Below are 14,779 nucleotides of genomic sequence, written 5' to 3'. Positions count from 1 at the left end.
GCAGCGTCAGAGTTTGGGAGGCGAAGATTTTGCGGAAATACGGAAGTATTGATTTTCTAGTTTCCTGCATCTGCCAAGCGGGAAACTGTTTGTTGTATGGGCTTTGGTGGGTCTTTTTTTTGCTATAGATAAGTACTAATTAGCTAACTAATTACAGGATTTGGAGGCCCCAAATATTTTGGGTCCCTGTGGGCTGCCCACCTTGCCCACGCGCATTTTTTTTAAAATTTCCTATATATATGGTTCAATAGATCTTAGCTTCAAAATCTTTCAGTATTTGAGATACGTGTAAACAACCACGCCCGCTGGATCCCACACCCAAACCCTAGCTGCCTATCTTCTACTCACGCTGCCGTTGCGCTCTGCGTCGCCGCCCGCCGCCGACCACGGCTGCCACGCGCGGCGACCCCTTCCGTGTCCACCGTGCGCCGCCGTGCCTGGCCCCGCTGGGCCGCACGCCGCACCCACGCCCTCCCACGCTGTTTTCCGTGCCGCCGCCTAGCTCATCGGAGAAGAAGCTTTCCGAGGTCACCATTCACATTTCGGCTAAAGGTAGGTGACTTATCTGTTTTCCGGAAGCTACATAGAAGTCTCAATTTTTTTCCCCTCTGCCGCCCCTTATTGTTACCGAATCAGGATTTCGGAGGAACACGCGATTGCCTTGTTCGATTTGTATTCGTTCACACGCTCCCTCATGACTCCACCTTCCTATTTTTACGCAGGATTAATTAACTTCGTGCGCGTCCCTAATAATCTTGAGCGGCTGCAATGGAAGGAGAAAAACCCCAGCATGATCAGCATCAGTCGGAGGAGGAAGCAGTCCGCGATGCCGCCGCGGACGGAGCGGCGGAGAGCGCGCAGGCGCATCCCATGGAGGAGGAGGATGTCGCGGTCCTGATGGAGGATGGCGCAGGTCGGTCGGATCTCGATCTCGACGCGGTCGCGCGGGAGGACGAGGCCATGGCGCACGCCTTGCACATGGAGGAACTCATGCAGGTGGAGGACTGGGACCTGCGCCGCTTCGAGTTCGAGGAGCCGGCTGCCCCCGCCGGCGCTCATGGACCGGGGTTTTCCACGCCGCGCCGGCGGGGCAGGCCGTCAATCTTCAGCTCGTAGAAGGGCAGCCAGTCTTCGACGGTGCCGCCTTCGTCCAGATCGACGCGATCGGCGCAGCAGTAGCTCCTCCTGCCGCAGGAGGCGTCGGCATGCAGGAGCTTGCTGCCGACCACGCCGCGGAGGGTCTGTAATTCTTCGCCGCCGCCCAGGGCAACGCCGCCGGTAACCAGCGGCAAGATGCGGCGGCGGATCGAGTGGCGGCCCCCGGAGCCTTCAATCAGACGGCGGCGCGCCATGGCCAGCCCGTCGGCGGCGTCGAATCCATAACCATCCGTTTGAGCAGGGCCGAAGCAGATGCCGTGATTTCTGCAAGACAGGCCGTGCTCGGCAACGCTTCCTCCTCCCCTGCCGTCCTCGCGGGCATGGAGGAAGAGCACGACAACAACTGGTACGAATCCGTCCTCCGCGATGCTCAGAGGATGGAGCAGATGGAGGAGCCGGGACTCTACGAGCTATCTTTCCCAACACTTCTTCCAAGCTCCCAGCAGGAGCCCTGCTACGGCTCCACCGAGGGGTCGGGCTTCTTCCAGCCGTCTGACTTGGACCCCGACGACGACGGTGAGGGTGCCGCCCCTCGGCGACGACGAAGTGCCCATGTTCAGCTGCGGCATCTGCTTGGAGACCCTCCCGATCCTGGACCTCTTCCACGGCGTGCCGTGCGAGCACAGGTTCTGCGCGGAGTGCATGGCCACGTACATCGAGGGCAGGATCCGCGCCGGCGAGGTGCCGATCCCGTGCGCGGACCCGACGTGCAGGGAGGGGGATGACACCCGCGCCGAGCTGCACCCCGAGGCCTGCAAGAAATCCATCGACTTCGCCGCGTTCGGCAGCTGGGGCTACCGCCTCACCGAGGCCGCCATCCCCGCGAGCCGCCGCGCCTACTGCCCCAACCGCCAGTGCGGCGTGATGCTCTAGACCACGGGGGGTACGACGCCGGCCATGGCGTTCTGCCCGGCGTGCGGCCACCCGATGTGCGCCACATGTGGCACGGACTGGAGCTCCGACGGCAGCGGCCAGCACGACTGCACCGAAGGGCCGAGCGCCGTGCTCGTGAAGAAGCTCGCCGAGGAGCGTCGGTGGAAGCAGTGCCCAAAACGCAGGATGCTTGTTGAGAAGACCTACGGGTGCAATGTCATGCGTTGCAGGTATTCCACTTGATCTCCTCCTGTTTATTTGCCTCAAGTTAAGTAGTCTTGTGTTTATGCTAAATTGCTAATTAATTATTCCGTCATGAACACTGTGCATGTGTTTGTTTAGTTTGATTATTACTATCATTGTTAGTGCTTGTCTTGGTGAAATTAGACCAAACTTATCCAGTATTTGAAACTGGGAGGAAATGAATTGGCTTCTCTGCCAACAATGCCAATAGGGCATACAAAATCTTTGTTATTTCATACTTCATGGGTCCTTCAATTTTCAGGAAAACCAGTTATTACTTATTCCGGACATTGCATTTTTTTTTTGTTAATTCACACTTCACTGATTTTCACATCATCATATCTCACCTGATGGTATAATGCACAGTACAATGTCAATTTTAAGTCACATGGGATATATGAATGTACACTCACCATTCAAGTTAGAGTTATCTCACACTTCACTACCAGATTCACTGGCTTTGCCGAGTGCCGGTTACACTCGGCAAAGGCCAGTTTGCACTCGGCAAACTCTTTGCCGAGTGTTACACTCGGCAAACACCACTCGGCAAAGCCTCCCACGGCAAAGGGATCTTTGCGGAGTGTCGGATTTCGGGCACTCGATAAAGTTTTTGCCGAGAGCCCTGGCACTTGGCAAAGCGGCCACGTGGCGTCACCCTGGGCCGGCACTTTGCCGAGTGCCAGGCGGCGACACTCGGCAAAGTTTGAAACTTTGCCGAGTGTCGGCGCCTGGCACTCGGCAAAGTGCCGGCCCAGGGTGGCACCACGTGGCCGCTTTGAACTTTGCCGAGTGTGCGCAAACTTTGCCGAGTGTCGGCGCCTGGCACTCGGCAAAGTGCCGGCCCAGGGTGGCGCCACGTGGCCGCTTTGAACTTTGCCGAGTGTGCGCCGTTAGGCACTCGGCAAAGTGCCGGCCCAGGGTGGCGCCACATGGCCGCTTTGCCGAGTGCTGGATCCTGGCACTCGGCAAACGTTTGAAACTTTGCCGAGTGCTAGGGTTTTAGCACTCGGCAAAGCGGCCACATGCTGTCCTGTGGAAGGCCACTTTGCCGAGTGTATTGGCTTAAGCACTCGGCAAAGTGGCCTATTTTTCTTTTTTTTTTTTGCTTCTTTTTCTCTGTTTTTCGATACAAATACAACAAATATATATATAAATGCAGGGGTCATTACAGGCAGTTATAACGACAAATATATAATTTTCAATTGCGACAATAGCATCGATACAAATAACACAAGATAATGTCCATCACATCACATAAAACGAGTCCGAATACAAGTCCATCACATAGATAGAGTCCGAATACAAGTCCATCATATCACATCACAAGTCCACAAGGGTACTACAAGTCCATCACATCACAAGTCCAGTAGGGTACTACAAATCACTCACGGTTAGGTGGAGGGGGGTGGCCAAGATTGCCACGGGGCCGCCGGCGAGTTCTGGTCCGGAGGAGGGTCGTTCGATGCGTTCCACGACTGATTCTACAAATAGAAACACATAAATTGAGTAAGAATAACAAAGATATGATAATTAATATCTACAAACAAAGCATACTCACGGGAGTGTCAGAAGGTCCTGCAGGAAAGTAAGGCTGAGCTGGTAAGGCGAAGGGAGGAGGCGGCGTCGCATAGTTCATCGACGCGCCAAGTCCTTGCATCCAGGTGACCATGCTGTGCAACATAACCGACTGCTCCTCCCTCAACTTCCGCTCCTGCTCCAGCTTGGCCTCGACCTCCATTCGGCACCTCCTCTCCTCCTCAAACTTTGCCTCCATCTCGGCCTACAAGATTTAAACCTCCATGTTACAATACGAAGCAAAGTTTCATTTTAATCATAGAACGGCAACTAAATCTAAACTAACCTGTCTCTGGTGCACACTGGCCACTGAAGTCTCAGGCCGTGGGCGTATGGGCGGGGTCGAGTCGGTGGTACTTACCCTAAGCTGCGAGAGACTGGGCGTACTCGCCGTGTCGACCAAGCTGTTGGCGATCAAGTACCGCCCGTGCTTCTTACCTTGTCCCGCCCTCATGATGGCTTCTCCGGAGAGTGGCGCGGTGGTCGGATCCCAAGTCTCCCCGTGGAGCGTCCTTCCCACCTCCGTGTACGCATTGATGCGCGCGTGGATGCTTGGATTTGTGTAGGCCTCTGGTGGAGCCGCCGGGTTGTAGGCCACGTCCGACGTCGCCCTGCCCATGTGAGACATGGTGTACGCCGTGAAGTCGTTGCAAGACTGGCCTGGATGAGACTCCAACTGCCAAGAAGTCAACAAGATGATTAGTAAGAATTAAAAATATAGCTTTAGAAAGAATGAAGATATTAGTGAACTTACCCAAGTATTCTTGTACTCGCCGAGGCTAAGACTCCCTTGATGATGTGCCGGACCCGGCATCATCAAGCGGCGCTCCCAGCATCAGGCGTGCTGGCGGGCCCAATCCTCGTTGATCCACTTGTCCACCATCATAGACCAGCACTTGGCTTTGTTTGCGCACCCGTTCGGAGGCACCTAAACGTAATGAAGTGCATGACATATTGTAATATCAAATACAAGATAAATGAGTAGATATGGCATTTATTTACCCTTAAGTACTGGTCTCGCGTGAGGAAGATGTCCCTTGCGGCTAGTTTCTTGACACTCTTCTCGAACTCGGCGCAGTACACAACGACGGCTTGGACACGCGCCTCGTAGTGCATGTCCTTCACCAGCTTGTAGCAAGCCTGGTGAGCCAGCTCGTTCGCCCGGGCCTCATAGCCTTCCTCGCACCTGTAGAAATCCTGCATATATACCCACAAGATAATTGCAATCATTATTCCAAAAATTGAAACAGAATGCGATATTTCAACCATTTTAGTGCGAGGATGACTTACCCACAACTCCCCGACCACCCGCCTCGCTTTGGTGGTGAAGTTCCTTCCTTCGCGATCAGTAGCGTCCGGGCTGGCCATGTAGTGGTCCCACGTGTATGCCGGCTCCAGCACTCCGGCATGCATCACGAGCCCGGGGAAGTGCAGCCGGCACAAAAGACCCAAGATACCATTGGGCTTCCGTTTGTGCTCACCAGGCTGCAAAAAAACAACCCCTGCAAGAGTGTTTAAGGTAAAATTTTAGTTAGTATTGCAATTTTAAATATATGTAATGCATAATAAATAAGTACTAACATACTTACTTAGGCTCTAGTGGCCGAATCATCGGGAGTCTCGCTAGAGGTACCGGACGTCGCGGGAGTTGCGACGGTCCACGCCTCTAATCATCCTCTAATCATGCGGTCAAATGCCTTATTAACTACAGCCCATGCTACAGTGCCATAATTATGGAGATTGCTTTATAATTAGACTTCATTTAATACCTCTAATTAGTGGTCAATGGAGCAAAAAGTTTTCATGAAAACTTTTTCACCCCATAACCAAACAGGGCCATAATCTCTCTAACTCCTTGCACTTATTGTTTTGACACCATTTGTAGGTGTTGTGCTGTCTTCTGCTACACCTGCGGGCGCCTCAAGCGGCCAGTGCGAGAAGGAGATGAGTTCTGTCGGTGCCGCATCCGCATATAATGCCTCAACCCCATTGCAGTCAGGCAAGAGTAAAGCTACGCCACACCCACAACAGCTCACCAAAGGAGGAAGGGCAGTCGACGAGCACCAGATGTCCAATGAAATTGTTGTGGCTTTGTAATTTGCCTTGAATTCAGTGTCATGTTTGTGGATGGGGGCTTGCATCTGGCAGTTTAGTTTCAACACTTCTATTTGGTGGTCATTTTCGTAGACCATTTTTGTTTTGTATGTGTTCTTCCTATGCCTTGTTCTGACGAGTGCTTGGAAGAAAACTTGGTCAATTTGTCAGGTGGTGTGTGGATGAGACATGTGGCTCATGAGGTAATATTTGATTTATGTTGCATTTGATATATATTTTGGTGGATTTAATGTTTAGCATGCCCCCAACATGTTTGTGATGTTTGCACCTCTTGTTGGCTAGTATTTATTCTTCTTGAAGACTTTTGTTCTTTCACTTCGTGATTAATAAATACTTAAAATAGCAGTCACCACTATAAAGATTATTACATATTTGGTACTTAATTAAAACTTATGAATACATTAAGGAACATAAACTTAGTTCTTATTAGTTGTTCACACATAAATTCGATAGTGGCATTTCTATAAATCACTTGGGTGTTTTTTCCTTACATTTTTTCTCACTTTTGAATGTTCTTATTGTTTCTAGATTCGATTGGTGGTGGTGATTGATTAGCCCATCGATGTGTTGTGGCCAAATTTGGGTTGATTTTTAAGTCCAATACAACTTTCATCATCCTCCCTAAAGTTTGATCTCTCTCTCTCTCTCTCTCTCTCTCTCTCTCTCTCTCTACTGGGGGATAAGTTTAGACCTTCTCTATCATACGTTTCTAATGTTTGCAGTCTATTGGTCTTATGTCAGAGATTTTAGGTTTTGTTGGTCATGTATTCAATGAGAAGCTTTGGGTTAAGAGGATGTATTTGCCAGTGTTTCGACTAAATTTTTCATGACAATGTTTTTTTTCTATATTCCTAGTTTTGTATTCTTTCCTCATATTCTACCTTTAATTGGAAAATGGAATGAATGAATCGGGAACCAAAAACCGCTAGTGCCTCCGCACCTTGATGACATGCGCGAGTTTACTGCCTTTCCGGCTACCACGGCTCGTGCGTTCGCCTATGCATCCACTCAGACACTCCCATCTAGGGGCGGTAATGGGCCAGGGCCCTAGTAGCATCTTCACATCGCAACAAGGACTTTAAATTTTTTAGCTCAAAATTGTATAAGATTAGAGCTCAATCTTTTTAGGGCCCGGCCTTTAAATTTTCTAAGCCAAAATCTAGAGCCCTTTACCAGGGTCCTGCTCGGGGTCTCCTGCGTGACCTCGAGCGGACCAATTGCAGAAGCAGTGGAGGCTACTACTGGGCCGAAAGTCTTCTCGGGCTGTTGGTCTACAACTCCTTCTAACCGGAGAAAAATGTTCCACTAGAAAAAAATATTTTTTTTCGAAACCGCTAGAACAAAATATTAATATTCCGTTCAAAAAAATGTTCCATCAGAACAAAAATAAAATATGTTCAATTGGATTCAAATTTTACCTTTGGAAAACGAAAAATGTTCCACTACAATAAAATGTTCCGTAAGAACAAAATGAAAAAAATTATTTTGTTGCAACTTCAAAAAAAAAGAAAAAGAAAAAACAAAATGGGCCGCGCGGACTACAATGGATCTTAAAAATCACAGTGGGCCGCGGAGTCCCAGAACCCCTAATGGGCCACGCGCAGGGCCTTGTGCGATGGGTCAGCACGCACCTGCGCGCGCGACCCCTAGTATTCGTGCCTTTACCACCCTACTCCCATCAATGGCGAACGCGATGGGAGGGTGCGCCGCTGCCTACGACGCCTACCTGCAGGATCTCATCCGTGGCTCTTGCCGAGCCCATATTCGTCGTGGCACTGCCTTCTGCTACAACTGCCTCTCACAACTTCCAACGAAAGGTTGCGGATGCATTCCACGACCAAAGGAGGATGCTTACTCTTCTACCTTAACTCTGCTGAAAGCAAGACTTGAATGCAAATTAGGCATTCCGAGAAATGTTGAGCCGGGCAAGTTAGTTATCTCTGGAGCAGCAAGTTACTCTGCCTTAACGTGTCAAAGACAGGTGCTTTCAGGAGCGGCTGCCTGGGTCAGGCAATGGGAACGGGTGAGGTTATGCAAAAGGCAAAGGATCAGGACCCGTAATAGAACAGCAACGAAGTCGTCTTCCTCCTCATGACCCTGCTCTCTTGTTAAGTTGTTATTCCCTACTGTTCTTGATCCCTACCCAGGGTCCTGCTAATCCCTACCCAATCACTCCTATTCCTCTCCAGAATTATATCCATGTAAATACTCTTGCTATAATGATCTAGAGGTCTAGGATAAAGATGGCAACGGATATAAAATACCCGTGTACCAGCGGATACCCGACCCGCTGGGCGCGGATTCGGGTCTGGGTTTGTGCCCGCGGGCGCGGGCATGGGTACGATTCTAAACCCAACGGGTATTTCATAACGGGTTTGAAAATTTAATACCCGAACCCGAAAACCCGCAAACCCGCAAACCCGCTGACATGTGACCCCTAACACAGTAACACCCTTGTATATAAATCATCTCTACTAGACTCTCTAGGGTTTCTCTCGTTCCTTCCCCACTCCCCAGTGCCAGCCGCCGCTCCCTCCTCTCGCGCCCCTCAGCCAGCGCCCCGCCCCTCCCTCCTCCTCGGGCCGCCGGCCGCCACTCCACCGTCGGCCGCCGCTCCCTCCCTCCTCTTCAAGCCGCCGGGCGTTGCTCCACCGCCGGCTGTCGCTCTCCCTCCTCCTCGGGCCGCCGGGCGCCACTCCACCGACGGCCGCCGCCCCCTCCCTTCTCCTCGGGCCGCCGGGGGTCGCTCCACCGCCGGCCGTCGCTCTCCCTCCTCCTCGGGCCGCCGGGCGCCGCTCCCTCCCTCCTCCTCGAGCCCCTGGACCGCCGCTCCACCGCTCGGCCGCCGTCCGCGTCACCTAGATCCACCCCGGCCGCCGTCCGCATCGCCCACATCCGCCCCAGCTGTGGATCCCGTCGCCCCGCTGCCATCCGTGGACCCCGTCGCCTCGCCGCCATCCGTGGACCCCGTCGCCCCGGCTACCATCCGCGTCGCCCCATCGCCTTGGCCACCGATGGTCGACACCATGGCCCCGGCCGCCATCCGCATCGCCCCGCCGACCCGTCGACCGGCATATCCACGGGCATATCCGCGGGCAAGGCATGCCCGCGGATAGCGGGCACGGGCGTAACTTGCTACCCGTGGCGGGTAGCGGGCACGGGTGCGGGTGTGGATTTTTGCTCGCGGGTGCGGGTTTGTGACACTGGTATCCGCGGGTAAAATACCCGTTGCCATCTATAGTCTAGGAACATAACACAACGGATGCCCGAAATAGTTTGAGACGTATAGAGAGTTTCTCTATAACATCTCCTGTCAGTTTTCTTCAGAGACAATGTTAGCAAGGCATCGATCTCCATATGAACCCATCTCAGTGGGACTTCCACAGCAATGTCTGTGGGTCTACGTTACCAGTCAAGGCATTGATTTTTTCAATTTTGCAACGCAATCGCTGCTAGCTAGCCTCTACCAAGAACATGTTCCCTGGAATAGTCGTGTTCTAGCTCGCTGCATATGAAGGCAGGAAAGCCTCATGGATCAGTGTATTTAACACTACCGACTGAATCGGCCTAGTTTGGTTAGGCGATGCCGTTACGCCAGGCCCAACTCGCTTTGACTATGTCGATTGCACCAACGGCGTGCAAACTCTCGCGTGCTCGCCCCCGTCCTCATGGATTGACTCACCTGCTTGTATTGGTTATGATCTCATTCACGGTGCCAGAGAACATTCAGTCCGATAACAGTACCCATGGAACGATGCAGTGTTATCGTTAACATGGGCTGTTACTTTAAAAATATTACATGTGGGGTACTAAGGGTACGGCTGATGTGTACAACCGCATATGGTGAGAAAAAAAATAAGTTTCCGGCCGGAACACTCTCCAACTTGCGATTTCTATGGGCCCTCCCTCGGCTCTGACAGGCGAGTTCAACGTGAGAGGTACGGTGGACCCGTTCCGGGTGAGAAACGTTTTCAATTATTTTCGATGTTTATAGTATAGAAGATAGATAGATAAAAGTATAGGCATATTGGATTTTTTTTGTTAAGAGAATTCAAAAAAGTATTGTGGTTTAAACGGAATTGAAGTTCGAAGAAGCATTAGAGAGAACCTCGAGCAAGCAAGCAACACTGTGCATGTGAACATGCTGCTTTTCCGATCTCTTCCAGACTCCCATCGCACATACCCCACACCTAAGATTTATATCTCAGCACGCAACATGGAGAAGAAGAGGACAGAAGAAAAATCGTAACCATCCGTCTCCTTCGTTGCACCAATCTTAAAGTTGAAAGGTAACCTTCCGGAAAGAAAGAATGTCCGGGCCTGGTCAGCAAATACTGTGGGCGTCGCGGAGTTGGGCCAAGAGGCTTGGATCGAAAGGGTGCGGGTGCGCCGGGTAGCATGGAGACAACCGTTTGAATTGAATGCAGCCTAGCGGGCGCGTTGGCTGGGCAGAGAGTAGCCCTCAGTTACTTTAGCCCACTTCCCACTTTAGTTCAGGCCCGTGACCCATGCATGCCTGCGACGGGTGAGAGAGAGGGGCGGCTGGTACCCGTCTGCCTCCGTCGCCGGCCCCGCCCTTCTTGTGCTCATCGTCAGACAGACCTCAGGAGACGCGCCGCGTGCTATCCCCTGCCGCCGGCTCCGGCTGCGCGGCGGCGATGAGACGGCCGGCCAATCCACTAGCTAGATGGCGGTCACCACCTCTTCTCGTCGTGAGCGTAGCAAAGCACAAGTAGAGAGCACGCACGATTGCATCCGATCGTGGCTGGCCTGTCCGGCGGTGATCATCATATCATACGTGTCACGATGACAGTCGATTGACGAGCCGCGCGCGCGCAGGCGCCACTGCAAAGGCACGCGACGAACGACGGACGGCGCGCCTGCACAGCCGGACCAGCAGGGTCTCTCAGTGTGGACAGAGAGCTGAATTTCTTCTAATTTTTTTATACTCATAGATCGACAGCAGACCGCTGAATTGAATTTGATTTCAACACATCTGCAGGTACAATGCATCGCTGCAAATGTAACATCATCCAAGCACTACGCGCAAGTTGGTCCTAGACCTCGTACTCATGTGGGAGCCGGAAAGTGAAGCTGCACGAGTGCAGGGGCGGAAGGATGCAGTGTATGAAGGATCAGGCCGGGTCCAGTGGATAAGAATGTAAATAGTACGGATATTTTCCGACCGTATTTGAATTCGATCTGGTCTGAAAGAATTTTTATCCGTCCGTATCCGATTCCGAGTATCCAATATTCATAATCGATCCGTATCCGAATGCTCAAAAGTTATATTTTTATGATGTCGATACCCATTACAATCTTATCCGAACACTATCCGTATCCGACTTCGTATTGGAACACAAATATAAAAACAAATATGATATCAGTAATATACATCCATATCCGATCCGTTTAGGTCACTATCAGTCGACGAGGAGGCTAAGGAACCTCTCCCAATGAGACCAACCAATTTGGTGGATTTACCCGCTAGTACTCATGGTGCACACATTCTTTTCATATAGTACTAGGATGTGGATGTCGTCATACAAATTATCTTAATAAATTTATCACCTGTGGGACAATACAAAACATATATTGTGACACAGATTCTAGAATATGAAACAATTCAAGATGACTATCTAAGTGAATATATTTTTAGTTTTTTACCAATGTTCAAGAAAACGCTAGGTGCTAGGCAGGCGCTAGCCTATTGACTAGTGCCTAGGAAGGTTAAACATAAGTTAAACGTAGATGTTAGGCCTCCATTTAGCATTTAATCTCGATTAAACGATGTTTAATAATATTTTTTTTGAACCTTGATTTTTACAAAGAAACTATGAACTAACTAAAAAACCAAAGCAAAATACCAAAAAGTCTATGAACGAGTGAACTAAGTAATATTTAAATAATACTAAAAGTAGGCGTGAATCCGTAACTCATACTCCTACGATCAAGTGGGCGTACATACGGTACGCTCTCGTCTGTCTCTGCTAGCTACAATTTTTCATGCATTCCCGGGAATGGCGCTCTGGTTTAACGGCCCTGCGTCGGGTACGTACGTACTCCCTCCATATAGGAAATATGTGACGTTTAGGACAGCGACACGGTCTTCAAAGCATAACTTTGACCGCTTATTTTTATAAAAATATTTGTTGAAAACTGATATATGTATATTTTTGTGAAAGTGTTTCTTAAGACAAATCTATTCGTATACTTTTCAATTTTTCAAACTCAATAACTTAAAAGTTATTCATGATTTATATTCTCAATGTTTGACTCAAATTTTGTCCAAAATATCATCTAAATCCTATATGGAGGGAGTATATATATACGTTGATGACGCGTCCGATCCGTTTAGCTAGACCTAGAGGGCTATACGCTGGCCGGCCGCCGGTGACGAACGCAAACTTTCTGTCGTCGGCCCATCATCGATCTCCCCCGGGAAATCGCAACAAACTTCTTGCTGACCCAATCGAGCATTCAGAAAAAATACTAAATACTAGGAAAACCTAACACTAAGCATCAAAATACAGTAGCACTACTTACACCTAAGCACGGAGGGCGACGATACACGACGACGGTACTAGCTAGCTAGCTGCAAGTTGTCGCTTGATGACCACTGCAAGGGCGGATAGATGCAATGCACACCTAAGCTAAGCATGGGTCAGTCGACGACATCATAACGTTAGAAAAACCGGCGATGACCTACCGGCCAATTTGACGCAGCACTCTTTATACATTCTGGGGCTAGGTATTCAAATCCCAGATAATCTCCAAGGAAATAATAATAATTGAGAGAGAATCGCCTAGATAGGTTATTACTCGCTACACGACAAGCACTAAGGTGACTTGTGCGGTGCGTATAAGATCTTGCGCTAACCATGCCGATGAACCTAGCAACGCCAAATGGCTATTTCACCTATATTTGTCACACCCGTGGCACACCTTCCACCATGTGGGGTGCCGCTCGATCAATCAATATATATACATCGAGATTACCATTCGGTTGCTAGCTTATAGGGGGCAGGCAATAATAAAATCTTTGAACATATCAAATACTGTAAGTATCAAACAGTGTTTTAACAGCGAGCTATAAGATTTAGCGGCATCCTTTTCTATATACGTACGCTATATTAGTGCTGCTATAACCTGCTATAATTTTTATATACAAAACACTGACATTAAACGGTGGCGGTGCGAGATACGGCACCGGTGGGAGAAAATCAGAGTTATCTTTAATTTGTCCGTCCTCGTGGAAGTCGATCGTGAGATGAATGTTTTGCGAATCTTCACCACTGCTTGTTTCGCACCAATAAGCAAAAGCAAAAGAAAATTATACGAATTTTGAACGACTTTTTTTCCCCAGGAAAACACACTAGCAGAACCCATGTTCATTTCTCCTATCTATCTTCTCGGCAAAAGGAGACGAAAAGTGACCAACCGATTGGTGACATCCGTGGGGATGGATGTCGGAGGGCAACGGAGGCTGAGTTCATTGAATTGGAACCCAACCTTTAGTCAGGTCAGGCCGTCAGGCCCCCTCTGCGGACCCAGCCAGGACGTACGGTATTTATTTATCTTGTGCTAATCGTTGGGGTCACGCCGTCACGGTAGGCGTTCGATCGAGATGGTGCGGCTGGGATTCAGACGCGGCACGATAGCAGGGGTGTAAAGAGGTCTCCAACCATCTTTAGTTCAAAATTTTGTATTATTTTTCTAAAATAGTAGTACAAAATTTTGAACTAAGGCTAGTCTCAGTGCAAGAGTCATATGAGTGTCATAGGTATTAAAAACTATGACACATCAGCAAAATTGCTGATTTGGCAACAGAGTTAAGAGGAGAGAGAGATGACCTAGGTCATCATCATGACCCTCTCGTGACACGTTGCCAAAGCCATGACACGGGGATGACACTTCCACTGAGACCGTTCTTTGTTGAGTTCTAGCACATTTGATTATACAACCATTACACTATTTAATGTTGTAAGATGTCTATGAAATTGTGCCATGACACTATGCACTGAGAGTGACTATCACCGTGTTCGGCTGGTGCACTAGCCTCCAGCCCTACAGTATTTCTCTCTCACATCGCTCCAGCACTAGCCTCCAGCCACCAGTCAGGTAACAGTGTTTTTCTCTCACACTACTCCAACTCCAGTCTCCAGCTCCAGCCTGCCGAACACACTATATGTCATTCCAGTGTCAAGCTGATGTGGAATTTTTGGTAACTGTGCTATGATACTTTTCACTGAAACTGGCCTAAAAAAATTAAAGGTGCACCTAGAGGATATCACTTTGCACCCCTACACGATAGGCCATGTCGATCGCAGCTGGCCAGGAGCCGCAGCCGGCATGGCGCCGAATGGATTTAACCGGCCGGGCGATCAAGAGGGCGGCGGTACGCTTACCGTACGCCTCCGCTAGCTGTGTCTATCTAGATCTAGCTCTGATGCCTGTCCCGGCAATGCCGTGTATCTAGCGAAACGGCTCTACCATCTACACATGAGGCGGTCGGCCGGCTATGAAGACAGGCCGACGACCACCACCACAAACTCCCTATGTAATATGTATCGCGGTCGATCTTCAGGAAATAATCGCAACAGCACCAATCAAGCACGCACGTCAGATAGAGTAACTAAATACGCATGAATGTGAAGGCAAACCAGGTCTCTGATGCCTTCAAACTGAGCCAGCAGTTAGCTAGCCTACACGCATGCGTACGTATGGACGACGGAGAGAGCGTCTACGCATCGAAATGGTACAGCACCGCCGTACGTACGTATCCAAGCATGCAGCGCCGATAAAACAACGCTGC

At 49.9% G+C, this 14,779-nt stretch overlaps 2 protein-coding genes and 1 pseudogene across 2 annotated transcripts; 1 reads left to right on the top strand and 2 right to left on the bottom strand.

Moving 5' to 3' along the window:
* The first annotated feature begins 768 nt into the window (after positions 1–768).
* Positions 769–2,274, top strand: LOC120695365 (annotated as a pseudogene).
* A 1,146-nt stretch (positions 2,275–3,420) lies between these two features.
* Positions 3,421–4,386, bottom strand: LOC120696066. The gene is made up of 3 exons (XM_039979225.1): positions 4,211–4,386; positions 3,833–4,054; positions 3,421–3,755 (listed from the first exon to the last, which is right to left on the bottom strand). Exons 1-3 carry the CDS (start codon positions 4,301–4,303, stop codon positions 3,666–3,668), a joined length of 405 nt encoding a protein of 134 aa, XP_039835159.1. The 5' UTR covers positions 4,304–4,386; the 3' UTR covers positions 3,421–3,665.
* Positions 4,387–4,684: 298 nt separating this feature from the next.
* On the bottom strand, positions 4,685–9,013 carry LOC120695364. The gene is made up of 4 exons (XM_039978636.1): positions 8,833–9,013; positions 5,140–5,351; positions 4,852–5,046; positions 4,685–4,777 (listed from the first exon to the last, which is right to left on the bottom strand). The coding sequence occupies exons 1-4, from the start codon at positions 9,011–9,013 to the stop codon at positions 4,685–4,687; spliced, it is 681 nt and encodes a 226-aa protein (XP_039834570.1).
* Between the last annotated feature and the right edge of the window lie 5,766 nt (positions 9,014–14,779).

The sequence above is a fragment of the Panicum virgatum genome, chromosome 2K, assembly GCF_016808335.1.
Source record: "Panicum virgatum strain AP13 chromosome 2K, P.virgatum_v5, whole genome shotgun sequence".
Taxonomy (NCBI): Eukaryota; Viridiplantae; Streptophyta; class Magnoliopsida; order Poales; family Poaceae; genus Panicum; species Panicum virgatum.
The sequence above is the reverse complement of the archived record's forward strand: the minus strand, read 5'-3'. Positions and strand labels throughout refer to the sequence as shown.